The sequence below is a fragment of the Varanus komodoensis genome, unplaced genomic scaffold (assembly GCF_004798865.1).
Source record: "Varanus komodoensis strain SLA01 unplaced genomic scaffold, ASM479886v1 scaffold12, whole genome shotgun sequence".
Lineage (NCBI taxonomy): Eukaryota > Metazoa > Chordata > Lepidosauria > Squamata > Varanidae > Varanus > Varanus komodoensis.
Window position 1 is genome coordinate 21,289,845 of NW_025335349.1, and position 19,690 is coordinate 21,309,534.

The 19,690-nt window shown below is 43.5% G+C and overlaps 1 protein-coding gene across 1 annotated transcript in view; it reads right to left on the minus strand.

Annotated features, from left to right (window-relative positions):
* Positions 1-795: 795 nt before the first annotated feature.
* The window catches only part of EXT1 (exostosin glycosyltransferase 1), a 252,616-nt gene continuing 233,721 nt past the window's right edge, over positions 796-19,690 (minus strand). The window contains exons 8-11 of the mRNA XM_044421813.1: positions 14,244-14,333; positions 6,886-7,046; positions 3,867-4,038; positions 796-1,336 (exon numbers count right to left, since the gene is read on the minus strand). Coding sequence (XP_044277748.1) covers positions 1,151-1,336; positions 3,867-4,038; positions 6,886-7,046; positions 14,244-14,333 — 609 coding nt within the window. The 3' untranslated portion in view covers positions 796-1,150. The remainder of the gene's footprint in view (positions 1,337-3,866; positions 4,039-6,885; positions 7,047-14,243; positions 14,334-19,690) is intronic.

Consider the following 19,690-nt stretch of genomic DNA (forward strand, 5'->3'; position numbering starts at 1 on the left):
GGACCTCCATTCAAAAATACATTTATGAATCAAGAATGGTTTCCTTCTATGACCCTGGGAGAGGAGATGGGGAAAATGATCTTTGCCTAGGTGCTCTCTGGCTTTGGAGGTCTCAGTGCAACAAATGCTGAGAATAGGACTGGGGCCATTCGTCTCCACTGGAATCTTCTGTGGTGCACCGTGGAAGGGGACAAATCTAAAGTGGGAGATGTACCACATAACACTGATATAAAAGGTGACTCATGTATAAGACAAGGACAATACTTTGGGATTTTTCTGGTGTTTGTCATAAGTTGGGCATATAGGACAATTTTTTGCTTTGCTATTTTCAGTTTCAAGGTTGTCTTATACATTGGTATATAGAGTAGCTGTTTCACCTCTGTCATTCTTTGGCAGGTGATCAGAGACAATATGAGAGCTACCTTCAATTTCCTTCACTACACTCATCTTTGAATTTGCCATCCCCAGTTTAGTTGGAGCAGAATAAAACTTTTAGTAAATTAGAAGGTATCTGGGTCAGTAAGAACTGCAGTTGGCCAGAGGAGACTTACAGCTCTGGGATATTTGAAGATGTCTTCTAATGCATTTCTTTGTATTCTTAAACATGCTCTGCATCTCTCTATTTTGGTTCAATTTCTGTTAGAAGAGTCCCCCCCCCCCAAAAAATTAAAAAAACCCCCCCCCCACACAAATATTGAATTTAAAAACTAAAAAAAAAAAAAAACTTTGTTTGAGAACATGTTAAAAAAAGACCTGCCACTTTTGAAATAGTCACAACAATCAACACAATTCTGATTAAAGAAAGAACTCTGTTTTTAATAGGGTTTTTTGATCATTAAAAAAGTTTAAACCTGCATAGCAATCATTTCAAAAAATAATTATTTAATGTTCCATAATGAAACTGTACACGACCTAGCCTTGAGCGACCTGCAGCCCGTGAGGTTGTTTCGAAGCAGTCCAGCGCGCTCAGTCTTCCCTTTGGAGTCAGCCTTTGTGAGCTCTGCCACCGGTATGGTGAAACTTCTGTCCATCTGCTTATTTGTCCGCTTGTTCGTCGTACAGTCTGGCTCCAAGAGGCAGTGAGTCTGCGCCAGGCTACGTAAGCAGTCCGGTTCTCACTGTTGCCTGCCCCCTTCCTCAGCATGGCTCCTCAAAGTCGTTCAATGTCTCGATATTTCTTCCTCAGGATGGAGACCTGATCTTTAAAGAGCACAGGATCGAGTCTCATCTGAGAATGGGTCAGCGGCATATAGCCAAACCAGCTGGCAAAAGTGTTCATGCAGCTCTGCCTCTGAGCAAAGTGGTCTGGGTCAGCCCACCGAGATGCCCTGGAAGTCTGTTGGAGAAAGGCAAAATAAGCAAGCAAATGAGTTCGGAATCGGCCTCCAATGTTCCACTGGTTAATCAGCTGATTTAGCATTAAATGTGAATCCGGCCACTAAGATCTACACAGAACTTTCTGTTTACCAGAAAGTACCACCAAGGAGCTTTTCAACCCAGCAAGTATCAGCTATCTGAAAAGTCTCAGCCTCTTAACTTCCTGATTGCACTACTTCAATCCATCCTTTGGGACAGCCCTTGAAGATGACTTGGAAGCAGCAGCTAGTGCCAGGATATGATCATTGGCTTCTTAACTGGTTGTGGTGGCCAGTCTCCTCCTACTTCTTCCAAGCAGATTGGGGCAGAGGCTTTCTAAATAAAGTCTTTACTATGTTAAATATGACCAGTTAGAATGGCTTTGTGACAAAAAGAAGGGTACTGCAGAAGTCTATATATATAAAAGAATACAAGCAAAGTTAGAATACTGGCTATTAGGAGAATGCTGCTTAATGATATCGAGTGACTCCAAACTGAATGCCAATCCTTCCTTCCTAACCAAAAGAGCTGACTCTACCTGAAAGAGTTGCTTGTGGACCAATTATGTATAATGACTAAAGCTTTTCAGTGGTCTATCCTCTTAACCTGACACTAAATGACTGGACTAATGGTGTTAGGTCTAATCTTGCCATCTTAGCTGGTTCACTAAACTTTCCCACAGAGTTGGAAACTTCCTAATTCTCAATATCTTATCTCTCCGTCTTGTCAAGTCAACTGAGAATTCCAGCCCTTCCTCCATTTCTGTATCCAAAGACAATTCAACAACTTTTGAAGGTTCTGCTATAGGAGGGCTGGGCCTAACCCCTATACTGGACCTTCAAATGGGAATCATATCACATTTATTCTAAAAGAGCAACACTAGCTGCCTATTTGCTTCAAAGGCCAAGCCTAGGAGCTGGTTGCTTCTTCTTAAAGTCCCAAATTCAAAGACCTAAATATGTGAACAGGTGACTCTCCTTGTATCAGCCTTCCAATCTTCAGGAAAGGTCTTTCTTGGTACTCATAATACATAACGTGACAACAAGGAAAAGTGCCATCTTTGTCGTGGCACTCCAATTGTGGAACACCCTGAATTAAAAGGTATGATTGACACCAAAAGGTATATACTTTTGTTGATACGTCAAAACCTATTTACTTGAGCATTGTAACTAGTTTATGGAATTCAGTGTTGCTGTATTTGGTATCATCTTTCTTCTTTATCACGGTTTTATGAAAAAAATCATTTTTATACTTAAAAATTAACATAAGAAAAGGGAGGGCAACATATAGATATTTTAAATACATACATACATATATAAAATAACATTTAAAATTACACAAGAGTGTAATTATAGCTGAATTCAATAGCTACCAGACGAAAGCCAAGTCAGGGCACAGTTCCAGTTTTAAAGACTCCGTGTCTTATCTGCGGGCAGCGCCCTTAAGATTTAGCAAAGCTGGGAAGGGAAAAGCTGCTTTCCCAAACCACACTTTGCATCCCTGCCATCAACTTCCCAATCATTTTGGGGTGGCAGAGAGACAACTCTAAAGCCGTCTTCTCATTTTCTTATAGGAAGGGACTCGAAATAATCATTTCAAAAATAGAAAGACGCATCTGTTGCAGCACACTTTGAGAACATGCCTCCATTCCCATTATGACAGTGGCAGGTTATTTTTGAACAACACAATTATTCTGGTTGACTAGATCCATACAAATGCAGGGCTCCTACAAAACAAAAAAGAACTAGGGCTTATTTTAGACTTGCAAATGGTCTTCCACCTGTCCCAGTTAAGAATGGCCACCACTGAGCCAGGTAAGCAAGTTTTTCAAAGGTAAGGAAGTGGATCATTTCCTTGGCTTGATGGGTCCCAAAAGGTTAACACAGGAACATGGGAGCTGTGAGACATGCTAGTGTCTAGAAAGTAATTTGTGACTGGAAAGCTGGGTGGTAATCAAGTCCTCCTAAAGGACAGAATGTTAATTGACAAACGTGTTTGTTCTCCACTATATTTGACTGAAGCAAGGGTTTTCAAGGTAGATTTCACACACAGTTTAAATCAGCTTTCCCCAGTCTGGCACAGCTCCCAGCAGTTCTGTCCTTACTATTTACCATCATGGCTGGGACTGATGGGAGTTGAAGTCCAAAACATCCAGTGGTCACCAGATTGGAGAAGGCTGATGGACATGATACCTGAAGTTAGCATCTAAGGACAAAATGCTAGCATCACAGTTATTTTATTGAATTGTGCCATTACAGAAGTCAGGTGGCAGCCAAGATGGGATGGAAAATGCCAAGCCAACCTTTGCTTCTCACTGGTAGACTTGGAATAGACCCCTTCACAAACGCATCTCTCTCTCCTTATTTCTTTGCACCTGATTATAACTCTCTTAGCAATTGGTTCTGTATGAGTGAGCCAACCTAATTTCCTTCAAAATGGACATTCAGTAGCTTACAATATTGACAATAAATCTTGACACAAGGAGGTTAAAGTAGACCCAAAACACATACCTGCCCCATCATGGTTTCCTTATACTGTTTTTTCTGTGTTACTTTGATTGGAGGCAACTTTGTCACCGCTGACACCAAAAAGTTCATCAAAATGTCCTCACAATTGGCCAGTTGGTCCACCATGTTCTTCAGGCTGGCAGGCAGGTAATGAGTGTACAGGTAGTGATAATATCTGCCAAGAAGCCAAAAGCACCCTTAGTAAGATTCTAATACTGCATACCTACCTGGAAGTAAGCCCCACCGAACTTGGGGAGGTTTTCTTTTTTAGAGTAAACATGCATCAGATAGTGTTGCATGGCTCTTAAAAGTCCACTTAGGTGGCAAAGATGTCATCACATTTGCAGATGGTACAGAAATAGAGGAAGCTGCCTCATCACTAGTGTCTATTTTGACCTGAAAGTCTATTGTCATTCCTAAGAAAATTGAGCAAGCAATGAGGGGACGTTTAAAGAGTTAGTATGAAGTACTTCCTTCCTTCTCATTAGGTGGCCAAAGTATTTGAGTTTCAGGCCAGATACTGAAGATGAAACTTTGGCCACCTAATGAGAAGGAAGGACTCCCTGGAGAAGAGCCTAATGCTGGGAACAATAGACGGCAAAAGAAGGAGGGGACGGCGGAGGATGAGGTGGCTAGATGGAGTCACTGAAGCAGTTGGTGTGAGCTTGAGTGGACTCCGGGGGATGGTGGAGGACAGGAAGGCCTGGAGGAATGTTGTCCATGGGGTCGCGATGGGTCGGACACGACTTTGCGACTAACAACAACATGAAGTACTTGGGAGGGAGGAAACTTGGCTTAAAGAATGCCAGTTGAGGACCCATAAGAAGATCCAATTACTGGCTTCACAGCTTCTCCTAATACGAGCTTAACAAGGATGAGATTCCAGTCTTGTTCTTCAAGGGAGGGGGAAAGAGAAATCAGGATGTTGACAACTCACTTGAACCACAATTGTGGCACTTATGCATCCATTCTTCTGCTTTCCCAAGAACTGCACATGTGTACTCACAAATAACCCTGAATTACAAGGAACATACCAGTGGCGGGTGTAGCTGATGGGACATTTTTGATGGTCAGTTAATGCAATCCTTAAGTTGGCTGGGACCCACTCACCATTCCCTGAAGCCAAAGGGCATTTTGACTTAGGCCCTTTGAAGAATTTGGGGACTTCTTTGAAGTCTATTATTGCCCCATGAGAGGGAACATTTAGACTGCTTTTTAGAGTGCAAGAGACTTCAAAGAGAGTGAGAAAAACACAATAATGACTACCAGATACTGACATTGGGAATTAAAGCCATTATACACTAACAGAAACTCAAAACCGCATCCTTCCAGAATCTCCCTTGGTCTTTTAACAAGATTTTCTTTTCAAAAACAGTATAATGCAAGAACAAATAATGGAGAGGTAACAAAATTTTTGGAAGGTTTAAAATAAATTTTGGTTCCACCTAAATATACTTTATTTTTTAAAACAGAGCCAAGTCTCATCACTAGGATGAGGAGAATGAAAGAAGGAATCCCTGAGCATGTGAAGGTATCTTTCCCTTCCCACCAGTGAAAATCAGCTCTCATGGGACTTCTCGGACTGAGGGCCCCCTTCCTAAAACAGTTCCTGAACCCTTTCTTTAAGGGAGATATTGTGTTCCAGGTGTACACACAGAGATTACGGAGCGACTTATTGTGGGAAACCAGAGACAAGGTTTGATTGCAGCAGCAAAACTGAAAGTGACCCAAGGCTCCTTAAAGAGTAAGGCCTGCTCATTTCACCTTTCATTGGATCAGGTGCACTGAGTCAAAGTGAAATGTAGCCGTGTACTTAATTCTCTACGGCCTTCCCTCCTCTGTACCAATTAATCTCCCCTCACCCACTATTTTGATATTCTGCGTGTGGGTATTAGGAACATGGTTTGAATAAAATGTTGGCCATGCCCTTTCGGAGTCACATGAGGATATGAGGACACCTCCTTCGCCTACTGCCTCCCTCAGCTCTGCCCTCATCCCCATGGCCCTGCTTAAGTTGGAGAGGGGACGGATGCCTGCAGAAAGACGTCTGCTTTCTATGTGTGACCTCCAGCCCTCGTGATTCAGAATTCTGGAAGCTCAGGGTCCTAAATTACCCAGGAGGCTAAGTCACACAGTAAGCATTTCAATTGATTAAGCAGTACCTATTGTAAACAAAGAGATAGATAAAGTTGTGCACACTCCCCCACGGCAGACATAAAACATGGGAAATCACCTCTGTGACCAAACCGTCTGTAATGAAATGGGCATGAGAAACTGAGAATCTCATCACAGGAACGTTTAGTTTAACATGGGAATCATTTGTTAGGGCTGAATCATTGAATCATCAAAGGGGTTAGAATGTCAAGATGCTGCTCTTGTTTAAATTGTTAAACTTCTGTTTGCTCACAGGGTACATGACTGGGCCTTATAACATCTGTTTCAGCAACTATTTTAAAAGTCTGAACTCTTTTTCAGAGTTGCACAACTGAATGTGGTATACCATTGCAATCCAGATTCTTAGAAGAGGATCACCCTTTGATCTTTTTAAAAGTTGTGACTGTCTCTCTCTCTTCCTTGAATACAAACCCCAAATATCCTAGTTGCAACATACATTTGCTAAAAATAAAACATGCCTCAAATCGTATCCTCACTTACGCCGGAGGAAGTTCCTCTGAACTTAGTGGTGCTTGCCTACAGAGTAAACATGTATAGCACTGCATCACACATCAGCCTAATGAAGCATCCCTTAAACGCAACTTTGGGCTGGCAAAGAACCTTGCCAGTTTACAGCTCCGCTTCAGTCGAGGCAATTGCTCATATGGTGGAAGGCAGTGTAAGGACCGGACGGATGCATTTGTCCACATTGTTTGACTCTACTCACATGGGAATTAGAATGCCTAAATAGGGTCCAGTTTCCCCAGTTAAATACAGAAGCATACCTAAGCTCCATTTAAAAAAGGGTTTCCTGTTGGTTGGCCTTTCAAAACTGGTTTTCAGTACAAAAGAGGACCCCAATTCTTACTTGTGGTAAATAGCAGCTCCAGTCAATACCATGGAATAGTCATTCGTCCACTTTGATGTATACCCCCACCTTTCCTTAGTGTTGTCCCAGAAATGGCTCCGGGCCGGGTAGCCTACGATTCTCTCTGGGAAGCTCTGCCAAACAGTAAAGGCAAAATCCACCTGCAGGCAAGAAAAAGCAAACAGACCATATGTGGCAAGCAGTAATCAAATAGTCTCAAAAATGTCAGCAAAACAAAATATTACCTTTTCACTAATTCATAATTTGCAATCTTGGAACTGTTGCAAAACATTAATTCTCTGTATTCATCAGTAAATTAAACTGACTGCTTGACATTTTGCCCTGTAATTATGCACATTTTAATGTTTTCCTGTTAACAGGAGCCTAGAGCTCCAGAGAATCACATTAACATTTTTGCAGGCACGACTTTTTGCGAAGCAAAAGTTTACTACTCCTAGAGAATTGTGTGCATATGGGAAATGTATAGTTTGCTGGAGTGAATGAGAAAATTGCTCCATTTATCCATTGGGGTGGGGTCTCCTCTTATTACTGCATGGGAGGAGTGGAAAACATGATTTTTGCAACAGAAGGGAATTCCAGAGCCCATTATTTTCCCACCCTACTCTGCTCAAAAAGCTTCCTTAAGCTTTTCCCTGGGTGTGGAACAAGACAGTTCGTGGAGATGACTGCCTACCATGGATCCCTTGATGCCCTTCTCTGGCTGTCTTTCTGTGAGAAACCGGAGGTCCACAGAACCCTTGAGGTACAGATGCTCTATGAGGACACACATGTTGTTTTATTGAGCCCGTTTTATGGGAACTTCAAGTTAAGGTGTAGCATTAGGGAGGGATGTTTGTACCAGTCCTTGCACCTTGCACTCAGAAAGAGGTGGGGGAGAGAAAAAGCATTGCTCTCTTCCCTCCTCTAATTCTTATGTGACCTTTCAATACTGAAAGGTATTTGGGGGAAATGAAGGACCACACAATTACTGGAGTAAGCAGCTTTGGAACTGGTCATCTTTCAAGTTGCTTCAAGCCATGTGAACTGCATTTATCTGTATTTACAGGACCTCTATATAACATGTTCTCTTGTTCAGTCAGAAGGCAATTTGGACAAAATGGTTCCTTCAGCAGCAGCTCTGACCACATCCAAATCATCAATACATCTAGGAACCAGTGGTCACCTTAAGACACTTTGCTATGAAATCTGACATCTGTTTTCTTGAAAGAACTAAAATTAAACTGCAGAACGAAAGCTGTGTTAGTGGAGGCAGTAAAACAACAAAGGATCCTGTCGACGGCTCACACGCCTAACACTGGTACATGTTTAGAAATCAAGAGCCGGCCAAAGGATTTTTATTTATCTGTAACATTTATGAACTGCCCATAAATAACTTGATCGGGGTTTTAGGGTGGTACAAAATTCAAAATTATTCCACAGTAAAACTCTAAGAGATCCAGCAGTAATCTTTACTGCCCCAAAGTGTCCAAAAGTTCAGGGATTCCACTATCATTTCAATATCCCCTCCCTGGATGCTATACAATTTCAATGCTACATGTGGCTGCCCATTGCTAAGCTCAGCAGGGTGCCTGTGGCACATGCTTTGCATACAGGTTCAATCCAGAAATATTTCTGCCTGGAAGCCAGGTGGTGTTGACAACACAGGGTGAGCTGGATCCATGGCCTGGCTGATTCTACAGCAGCCTCCCATGTTCCTAACCTGAATTAAAAAGAAAGATGTGCATACTGTTAAGCTCACTTTGAGAACTAAAGGTTCATCAGGGCTTGCCAAAGTAAAGGTTCAGTTTAAGCCTGGCTGGTGAATGTAACAGGGAGCAGAATAACTGATCTTGTGGCCCACTCCCAAACCGTACATTTAAGGTTTAGCATTAAGTGTGAATTGAGCCTAACATATATGATGCCTTGCAGTCAACAGCTCTTTGCAAATGAACCTACACAATCATCCAGTCAAAGCATGAGTGGGGATGCAGCTGTGCCAGCCAGCCCCACCTCTGACACCACATAGCACATGGGCATCAGGTACATGTGAAGCAGACAGAGAGCATGCACAGACTGAAGGAGGAATGACAACATTACAAAGAGCACAGAGCTGCTGCCAGAAACTTGCACACAAAAGATGTTCTACCCCTGGCTCTCTTGCTTTGACTGGAAGTATTTAAGCAGAAGTCAGACAATCAACTCTCAGAGATGCTGTAATTGCATCCTGCACTGCAGATCCACTGACCTAGATGACCTCCAACACTACGATCCAATGTTTGAAGGAAAGTCTTAGCGCTACCAGTAAGCACCAGAGCTATCTCCCTACGGTGCTTTTGTGGGTTGCTCATGTTCTTGCACTAAACTGATGCCCAAAACTCTCTCCGTACTACTCTGGCCATCTTCCTTCCAAAGTTGCTCCATCTGAGTTGAACGCTTGTCTTCTAAGGGGAGGGGAATTTGCTTCCTTTGTTCTGTACAGAGCACCCACTCATACCCAACGAAGGTCTGTCTATTTATTTATTTAAAATATTTATATGCTGTCCTGTCATGAAAGCCTCAGGACAGCTTACATAAATGAAATACAATAAAATAAAATATAACATGAATAAATTGTCGACCCACACTGGCTGCAGTTAAAAACATATAGGATACAATATTAAAACTTATTATAATATTGCTGAAATAAAAAGGTCTTATCCTGGTGCCAAAAAACAAATAACGATGGCGCCAGGCACACCTCTCTCAGGAGCGCATTCCATAGGCGTGGCGCCACCACACAGAAATGTTAATTTATTATATTTTTAATTTGCCCAATAACCAGTGTCCTCTGGGTAAATCACAAACAGATAGAAGACTAGAATGCTTCATGAGCAGTTAAAATATCAAAAAATACACTTATTTAAAACAATAAAGTACACCGTAGTGTAAAACAACAGCAGCATAAGAATTAATGAAATGATCCCCAAACCTAGACCTAAAAACCTTAGGTCTTTAATAGGACTGGGGAAAAGAACAGTCTTTGTGCAGTGCTGCAAAGATAAATGTGAATGATGCCCAGGAAGTCACTTTGGGGAGGGTAGCTGAAAACAAGAAAAGCCTCTGTGTTGTAGTCCCCTGTTTTACCTTCCTTTGCTGGGGGCACCAGGAGTGCCTCTGGAGATTACCCAGTGTTCAATGCTGCTTCAGAAGATGCATTCTACAGAGTCCCCTACCCATGGACAACTTTCCTTTGAAGCTGATTTACAGATGCGATGCAGAATTAGGGTTGGAGGGAAGGGGAAATTCATCGTAGCTGCCAGACTCTTGTCTGCTCTCTCTAAACACACACTGATTTCTAATTATGAGGAACATACATGTTCTGCCCACCAGGCAGTTTTGGACTCATACTTTCAGGAATAAAAGCCTTAATACTTCATTTCATTATGAATGAAAAGGGCAAAACCTTCATTAACGGTAAAAAATGAATGAAAATAGGAACTCATGTGGGGTTTTGCCAGGTTGTATCATGCAAATTGGAAAGCAGATTTCTAACTGGAAAATATTATCCAATGTTAAACTGGGCAATATTGAGCCACACGGTCTTGCTTTCTGTTCTTTGAAAGTGAGGTGAGGAATCCAGGGAATTAAAGCCCGTCATCAATGGCTCTGGTTCAGCTCTCCTGTCTGCCTTACAAGATGTGGCCCAGATGGCTTTACGAAGGTGATTAAAGGCAGTGGGTTGGAGCCAGGCTAAATTAAGTGAAGTTCGTGTTCATCGATTCCAGAGGAAATTAAGCTATGTCATGTTTAACTTGTCCCATTGGTTTCAATGTTTCCCCAATTTAATGATCTTAGTCTGGATTAGAGAAGTGAATGCTTTGGGGAAAAAAACCTGGAGAAACCCCAGAAAAAAAATTGGGGAACAGCTTTTTTCTCTAATTTTTCCAAAAATCCCTGGGAGGGGGATAGGAAAAAACCTCCTCCCTGCTTTCTTTCTTTTTTTCACATCTATCATTGTGATCCAACTCTTTGCTGCAAAAGGGGTATATTAATGCCTGTTAGACTTGCTGGCTGAATGGTGTTTCCAAATTCAGAAACAGTATATCATCAAATACTATTTGTTAGGGTACAAACTGCTGGTGCAGACTAATATTTTCAAGCCCTGCTTTCAGACTTCCCAGGTGCAGGGGGCTGGCCACTGTGGGATGAGGAATGCTCAGTTAAACAGGTTTCAGTGGATTCAAGCAGGGCTCTACTCATATTCTTTTGGATGGCCAGTTGCAAGTGTTCCTTTAGAATAATTCATTTAATCAACAATGCTAATACTGAGAAATCACAGTCACCATTGCATAAGAGCAAAACATGGCACTAGGTGCAGAGTTGAACATCTTGAGAATTTTTGTAAGTTTCTAGTTCCCTGACACTGGGTTTGAAAGCATCTGGAAATGCCCATGAAGAGAAGTTGGGAGCCTGGGTCTGTATGGTCAGAAGCCAGGAATTTCAGAAGCAGTGTACTCTCTTCAATTTCAAGTATATGTCTCTTTTGCACCAAGCTGTGATAGTGGATCTTGGGATTCCAGTAAAAAACGAGGACATACTGCAATGGTGACATTTGCTTACTTGTGAACAACATCATGTCCCACAGAAGAGGGAAATGAAAGCACAGCAGGATTAGAATAAACCAAATGGACCTTCTAAGCCAAATCCTCTTTCTCATTCACAAAATTGATCCTGTTTATACCTTGCAGTGTAGGTTCCTCACTGCAGAAGGAAGGACCGGATACTGCTGGGGTCTTGATAGTATAATATGCACTCTGCACATAGTGATGCCCTGTCCTGCCCATGTGGAGTCTCTGTTGGTGGGAAGATGAGCTATGGGTGGCAGAGACCCACCTAAGTGTAAAACCAGACTTTTACTTCTTTCACGCACCAACAGAATGACAAGTCCATCCCTGGCATGGCCCAGCGGCACCAGGAGGCACCTAAGTAGGTGCCGGACCTGAAAGAGGTCCCCAACCCTGTCACACAGATACAAGCCATGGGTTGGCTGTTGCTACCTAATCAAACCTTATTTGCTCAGTGTGGAGAAAACGCTGTAGCAGCCCTAGTTTGAAGTGTGCAGACTCTGCTTCTCCCAACAAGCCACACTGATGCCTTTTCAAGTTTCTTTATTAGTAGAATCTATTATTTTCATATCCAATGTTAACTGCTTTGGAATTAACCTTGAAGAATTAAGGTTAATTGAGGAAGCAAATATCTTTATTTTGTGGGGTGGTTATCCTGTCTTTCATTCTTGCAGCATAAGGGCCTTTCATACCTGCAGGTGATAACCAGACTCGAATTCTGAGTGGGGGAAAATAGAAAGGAAACCAGTATGGGTACCAGAGCACATAGTCTCGAAGGAACATACAGGTTTGTAGAAAACCTTGGGCAAATGGCTCTCCAAATATGGAATGGAGCGTCTATCCTCTTAGAAGCAAGAATGCCAGTTGCTCATTCTAAGGGAGAAATGGTCCATTTAACAAGAGAGGCTGGGAGAAGAAACAAACTACAGAGAAAGAGAAAAAGGAGAGCACTAAAATCGAAAGGGACAATAAAAACTCAAAGCTTTTCCACAGCTGCCATTAATAATATATTTCCGATATATTGCAGTGTTATATAAATGGCTGCTGGCTTCCCCCTTTGCTTTGCTGGAAGAGGTGCTAGAAATCAATACTCATCCCAGTTGTAAAAATTGGTTTTCTACAGTGTTTTTTTCCCCCTGTGGTGTTTTCCTTGAGCACAATCTTGGTCTTGGCACAACAGTTCTGTAGTCTCAAGTATAAGGGTTCTCCTTTCATTTAGAGAAAAAGTGAGGCTCAGTTCGGCTCAGGTATGTGGGTGGGAGTGACGCAGGAATCGAGGTGGAAATTTTGCTTTGCAAGCATCAGGGCTGCATAAACCTGGCTCTGAAAGAATCCAAACCCTCTATGTAAAAAGACCTTGAATCACATCACCTGCATATATTTTTCAGTTTCACGTAATATATTTTCCTTCTGACAGACATGAAGAGGAGCAAAGTTCTGGATGGGATACTGTGCCATGAGCAGCGACTGAGCTGGGCCAAGCCAACATTCTCCCTTCTTTGCCAACTAAGGACCATATCCCGGAGGAACAGAAGTGTAATGCCAAATAAAGATCACTAGATAGTTGATCATTAGTAAGTTCAGTGGTGCTCTTTTGGCAGTGTGTAGTGACTCATACAATGCCATTATGAACCATGGAGGTGAAGCTGCCTCCCCGATTTCACTTCTGGGGTTTAGGAAAGGTGTGTCCATCCTTTGAGCTTTGTAATAGTGCAGAAGGTCAAGAAGAAGCCCCCTCAGGTGTTCAGGATCTATATGGATTTGAGAAGAAGGAGCACTCTAGACTTGCCCCTCTCTCTATAGCAGGGATCTCAAACTTGCAGCCTGCGGGCCAATTGCCGGGATGGACGGGGCACGGGGGAGGGGCCCTGCGGCCTTCAAAGCGCCGGCGGCGCCCGGGTCAGCCGCGGGATGAGCAGCCCACCACCACCGCGGTGGAGGAATACTTGATGCGGCCCAGCCTCACCCAGACTCTACTTCCAGCGGCCCCCAGGTCAGTTGAGTTGGAGACCTCTGCTCTATAGGTTTCCATTACCCTATACTCAGGACAGGGCAACAGTGTGAAAAGGAAAGCTCTCCACTTGACCTTCCAAGGTCCTAGCTCTGGTGGAGAGCTTCAGATCTTGACTTAGGTCTCTACCACACTAAAGATCTATGTATTTTTGAAGGGTCTCCAAAGCTCTCCAACCCTAACCCTAACCCAACCCTGAAGCCAGCAGGGCTCAAGGGGGCACAGTTGCAGTTCTACCCATCTGGCAAGTGGTTACACTCTGCCTGAGGCATTGATAGATTTCTAGAATAATTGGGGCCAAAGTCAACAGGGCAGGAATCCGCGCCTGTTTATGTCACTATAGGCACAGTTAGAAACAAGTTCTTGGATGCATTTCAAAGCCAGCCAATTCTTTTCCCATCTAAATCACTCCAAATGACACACATACTCTCATCAATAGTTCCTCTTCAGCGCCTTTGTAATGGCTGTGAACAGGTGTGAAGAGATGCATAAACAAAAGTGGCTGGCAAGTTTTTTCACGCATCATTTCAGGGCTTCCCGCAGTTCACCAATGGGACTAACCAAGGGGGAAAAGAGCACTGATGGGCATTGGGTCTCTGGGGAGCATCTTGGTGGAAAGGGGCCCATAGGCCCAGGCCTAGTTGAACACCTGCACCAAGCCACAATGCACACAATATTACAAACATGAGTCGGGAAAGGCAGAGCTAAGGAGCCAGCAAGCCTGAACAGAAAAATAGTCTCACCTCAGTGGTGGAAAGCACCGTATCTTCATCAAGGCTTAGAACAGCATCTGTGACAATGTTCTCATACGGCAGGAAGCGACTGCTCATGACCTGCAGGATGGGCAGAGAATATCAGCAGAAAGCTCTTGAGATTCAACACAACCAAGGGCAACACCCCCATCACAGCCAAACCGAGCAAGTTAACTCTCTAACATGACACTAATGGAGAAAATGACCCAATCAAACCGAAAGGTCTGGGAAAGAAATGAGGCTGTCTGGGCTCATATGAAAAAAGGGAACTCTGATGCTGCTTGCTATGCATTTGTCCTGTATATGTCTTGATTGTGCTTTTATGCTATTCATCGATTCGTTTTAGCAATGGATGCCCTGCAAAGATTCATGGGTTCCACTTGCCCTCTCTAATCCCTGATTTGCCCTGTGTGCTCTTTTTTACCCCTTTTTTTGCTTTGGCATTTCTGTGGGAGGAAAAAAAAAAGAATGAACACTGAGATACATTACATATATTCTTCAAGGCAGTGTATATGTTTTCCCCTTCCCAGTTTTATCTTCACAAAGACCCTGTAAAAGGGGGCTTTGAGCTGAATGTGTATATTTGAGAATAGGTCTTTCTAGTCCTATTCTGGCACGCCAACCAGTACCCTGTGTCTGTTCTCAGAATCCAGCTGTATACGGAATGAAAACAAAGTGAGCAAACAATATGATTTATAAGTTCCATGCTGCTAAATTCTAACTACAATATAAGGAATTCGGTGGGATTTTTGCATGAAAGCCATATGCATTCTTTAACATGCAGATAGCCTACATGTGAGCAAAAGGCTGCAAAATGGGTTGAAATTTACTAGTGATGGATCGAGCAATTTCCAGTCCATGTCACTGTTCATTCATAAGGATATCCTGCCCCATTTCCACATTAAACTGTGGTTTTTAAAGTTGCAAAGCTTGCATTTCCAAGTCAGTTTTTGAGACAAGATCTGCACTGTAAAATCTGGAGAAGTGTGAAATCCAAAGGATAACTAAATTGTGATCCCATACTTTAGTCCAGGAAGTTTATTTGGAATTTGCAAAGACTGAATTTTTAAAGTCCACTTAACTTTTACATGCATATAAAACATTTCCATATATTGATACATATATTTGAGATTTGCACAATTTTCTACACAGAGTGCAAGAGTGATTCTTGTAAGCGACCTGCTAGTACTGATGACCAGTGGGACAGATTCCTATTTCTTTTCATGGCTTTCCTCTCTTCTCCAAGCCATCCTTTCTGAGCTGCTTTTGCCACAAGCTCTCAAAATAGCCTTAACCATTTGATCTCCCCAGCTCCAGGATACAGATGGAAATGAGTTGCAGGCCAAACTGGAATGTACACAGGATTCTTCGTTACATGTTTTTTACCCCGAGAGCCCACACACTGAACCTCTCTTTGGATTGCATGTTTTTATATATTTGCAGTGGAGGAAGAAAAACTGATTTGCATGGTGAGGTACGACAAATAAAAAGCTTACCATGCAGTTTCCAATCACCATTGGAAAAGGCTTTGAAACCCCAGACCACTGGAACTTGCATATTAATATTCCAGTGTGGACAGGACTGATCACATTTGTTTGGTGGGGTGGGGTTACCCCTACACATGTGCTTGAAATATTCACACATCCTTCCAAGAAGAAAGCAGGGATCCACATTTAGACTTGTTTAGAGCAGGGATAGGCAACTTGGAGCCCAATGGATATTTTGGACTACAGATACCATCAGCCCTAGCCAACATGGCCAATGGTCAGGGATTTTGGGAGCTGCCATCCAAAATGCCTGGAAGGCACTAGGTTGCTCTCCTTATCAGCTTTATTGTTTTGGTCTTCTACTGTTGGGTTAGGAGCCACCAACCCGACCTGGGATGGGTCAAGAATGCAGCACCACCACCATATCAAATATATGCTTAAAAATAGAGAAAAGCGTCTCCAAATGCGTATTTGGGCTTAAGTTCGGCCTTAGGCCTGAAAAGGCTGAAGAGTATTGGCTTGGCACAGTTGGTGCCTTCCCTGTGAGCTGGTTTCCAACTCTCATCACTCTAAAGTGATGGGAATTGGACATCCACACATTTACAGGGCACTGGGATGGGGAAGGCTGCTTAGAGCATCCATGAGCTGTGTTGACAGTCTAAAGCAGGGGTCTCAAACTCGCGGCCTGCGGGCCAATTGCCGGGACAGGTGGGGCACGGGGAAGGGGCTCTGCGGCCTTCAAAGCGCCGGCGGCGCCCGGGCCGGCCGCGGGATGAGCGGCCCACCACCACCGCCGTGGTGGAATACTTGATGCGGCTCAGCCTCACCCAGACTGCCCCCAGGTAAGTTGAGTTTGAGACCCCTGGTCTAAAGCCAATGGAAGTTTTGCTCTCTCCTTCCTGCCCTTTGGGGAATTCATTCTGGTGCGCAGAGCAATGCGCACGAGGCGAAAGGGCATGCTCTTGGCCACAAGAGGAGATGGCTGTGCGATCTCCACATGCTCCAAGCTGAGTTCCTGCTCCTGCTGTCGAACTTGATGTTTCCTCTGGCTCTCCAACCTATGAAAGGAAGGAGAGGAGGAGGAGGGAGGAAAAGACAATGAAGGCCAAGAGCTGGGCAATCTCTAAATAGCAGCCTCCTATCTTAGTCTAGCAGCAAATCTCCTGGTACTGCTCACACGGACACTATCTGAGACAGAAACCTGTTCAGCAGCCAGCTTAGCACTGCCCTGACTTTTCTCTTGTTAAGCTTACTGGGGGAAATTACCAAAGACAAAGCTCCATACATTTTCAATAGCTGCAAAGCACCTGGGGGAGGGGGGCACCCTCAGAGTGAAAATTCGTTCTGCTCTGGCCAGCTGACTGATAAAACACCCTGAACTGTGTGCCTAGATTCTTCGGCTCTCAGAGGGAGGTGACCTCCATTTAGCATTCACATTGCGGGCTGCCCATGAAGGTGCATGCATGTCTCTGCGTCCAAAGGCTCTGCACAAAACTGTGGAGTCAGCACAGTCACCTACTAACAGTCTAGAAATATGCAGCACAAACATTTTGCTGATGCGGAGGAAGGTTGAGTGACAGAAAATATCTGGCACACTGTCCCCTAACCTGGTGCCCCCTAGATGTGTCGGACTACAACTTCCAGCATCACCCAGCCACAGGGCACCAGACTGGGGGAGTGATCATTAGCTACTCTTTCCAGCCAGACGTATAACCTCTCTAACTTTCTTTGGAAATAAGAGCTTTGAAGCTGGACGGCCTAACCAATTGCCAAGGGCCTGAAAATGCGACAGATGAATGGCATGGCTGCTTGCGAGGGCTGGCATCTTCACCCTGAATCCATCTGCAGCTCATCCGATCCCCTCCCTGTGGGCAGAGCAGCCTCGAACTTGGATTGTCATGTCGAACACCAGGTGCCAGGGAAGACTGCCCTCATTCGGCTGACATCAACACATCCCTAACTGCACTGTGTCTCTTTGGATTTCATTCGTCCACCACCTTGGACGCCTATGCTGTCTGCAAAATGGAACACAAATAGATATCCACACCAGCGGCAATGGTAAGCAAAGGCGATGCGACATTCCAGTGCAGTTTTCCACTGTGGAACTGGACTGGAACTTACCCGCCTATTCTAAATCTATATTTAACGCACCACAACTGGCTACTTCAAAGAATAAAGTTCTCTCTCAAACACACACACCACTGTATCTATAACGATCCCAAGACTGTGTTTCTTTGTTCTCTTGGGACATTTGTATTCATCCAAACATTTCCAGTTGTATAGCCTTTCATTCTGGAGTGTGTATGTGTGTGTGTTTTAATCTGTCATTTTAAACTTCCAGAGTTGTTAATGCTACTGTTTTATTGTATTTGGATTTTAACCATATATTGCCAATACTTTGTGTCCACTCCCCCAAAATCTGATCTGATGAAGAGAGATAGAGAAATATTTCAAAAAGCCAACAGCTGCAGAAACATCCCTGATCAAACTCCAATTTTTGATGTGGAAAGAAGTGGGTGTCAGGTTGCATTTGCTAGCAGAGGAGTGTTTGAGCCGAGGTGGGGGTTGAGGGTACAGCCTCTTTCAGACAGAGGGCTGAAATGCCTTTTAAGAAGCTTTCAGGGGTTGCGTCCCAGGCAGTTGGTGGAGATGAAGGCAAAAGGCCAGCTTATTTTAACTCAAAGTTCTTACTATGTCTTAGGAGATGCATTTCAACCCTTTAGAATGGCAGAACAGCTGGACAGAGGCTGGAAAACCACTGATCAATCAGTGGTCATGGGAAAGGGTTTTGGGTCTTGGAAGGACGAATGGCCATCTCAACCCTACTGGGAACCATACCTGCATCTTCCCAGGCTCTAAAGCAGTTTCAAAATAGGTGAAGAGTAACTTAGCCAACTCAAAACCATCAAGAGGCGAGCAGAGTTTTCCACCAACTGAACCTTCTTATCTGTTTCCGAAGACAGCCTTGATGAAGTGCATTGTATACGGGAGTGATTTGGGGGAAGTTTGGAAACTTCAGCTGGTGCAAAATGCTGGTGAAACAGCACTGCTTTTGCTTGTTTATTTTTTGCCTTTCTGGGTCCACTTCAAGGGCCTGGTTTGCGCTTTAATGGCCCTAACAGCCTGCATCCCCATTAGGTCAATGGACATCTTTCCTGCTTGAACAACCCTCGCAGTTTAGTTCTTCAAGTGAGGCCTTCCTTTAAGTCCAGTTTTACATGGAGACTGGATTGGTTCTTTGAGAAGGCAGGCTTTTCCATCAGTGACCCATCAATATGCAACAGCCTTGTATGAGAGGTAACCTGAGCACATGCATATGCACACACCCCTGCTGACTTCCCACCAAGGGTTGTCTGAACTCTTTGGTGATAGTCAGACAAAACAATAGCCCCTATTCAACTACTGAATATGGGTCGAATGTGGGTTGGTACTGAACTGTGAGTCAGTTTTGAAATGGGAATTCTTGTGTTGCTACAAGATAACAAACCATGGTGAACAGCCCTCAACCCAACAACAAAGCATAGGTTCTTTTCATGGTTAACAAGCCATGGCTTGTCAGTGCATCTGGGTTCTGACAACATGATAACCCATTTTTTAAACAACATTCCCAAGACCTGTACCCAGCCCTTGAATGTGAGTTATCATGCTGCCTGGACCCAGTCTTTATTTCATGGGTCTTCTGGATGTGAATTTATTGATTCGCATGGTATTCTTTTTTCTTATCTAGTTTATGTATTTTAACAACACTGTATAAAAAAGGAGAATATTCTAAAACACAGCCAAAAGAAAACACATCAAATAAAGCACATCCTTCTCTATGCAGATCTGAGAAGTTGTTACTTGCAACAAGGAAACAGGGTTCTGGTTGTGGCCCTAGATTATAAAATAGTGATATCACCTCCAAAAATGCAATTTTGTACAGTTTATTATGCAATGTTCACATTTAGAGAA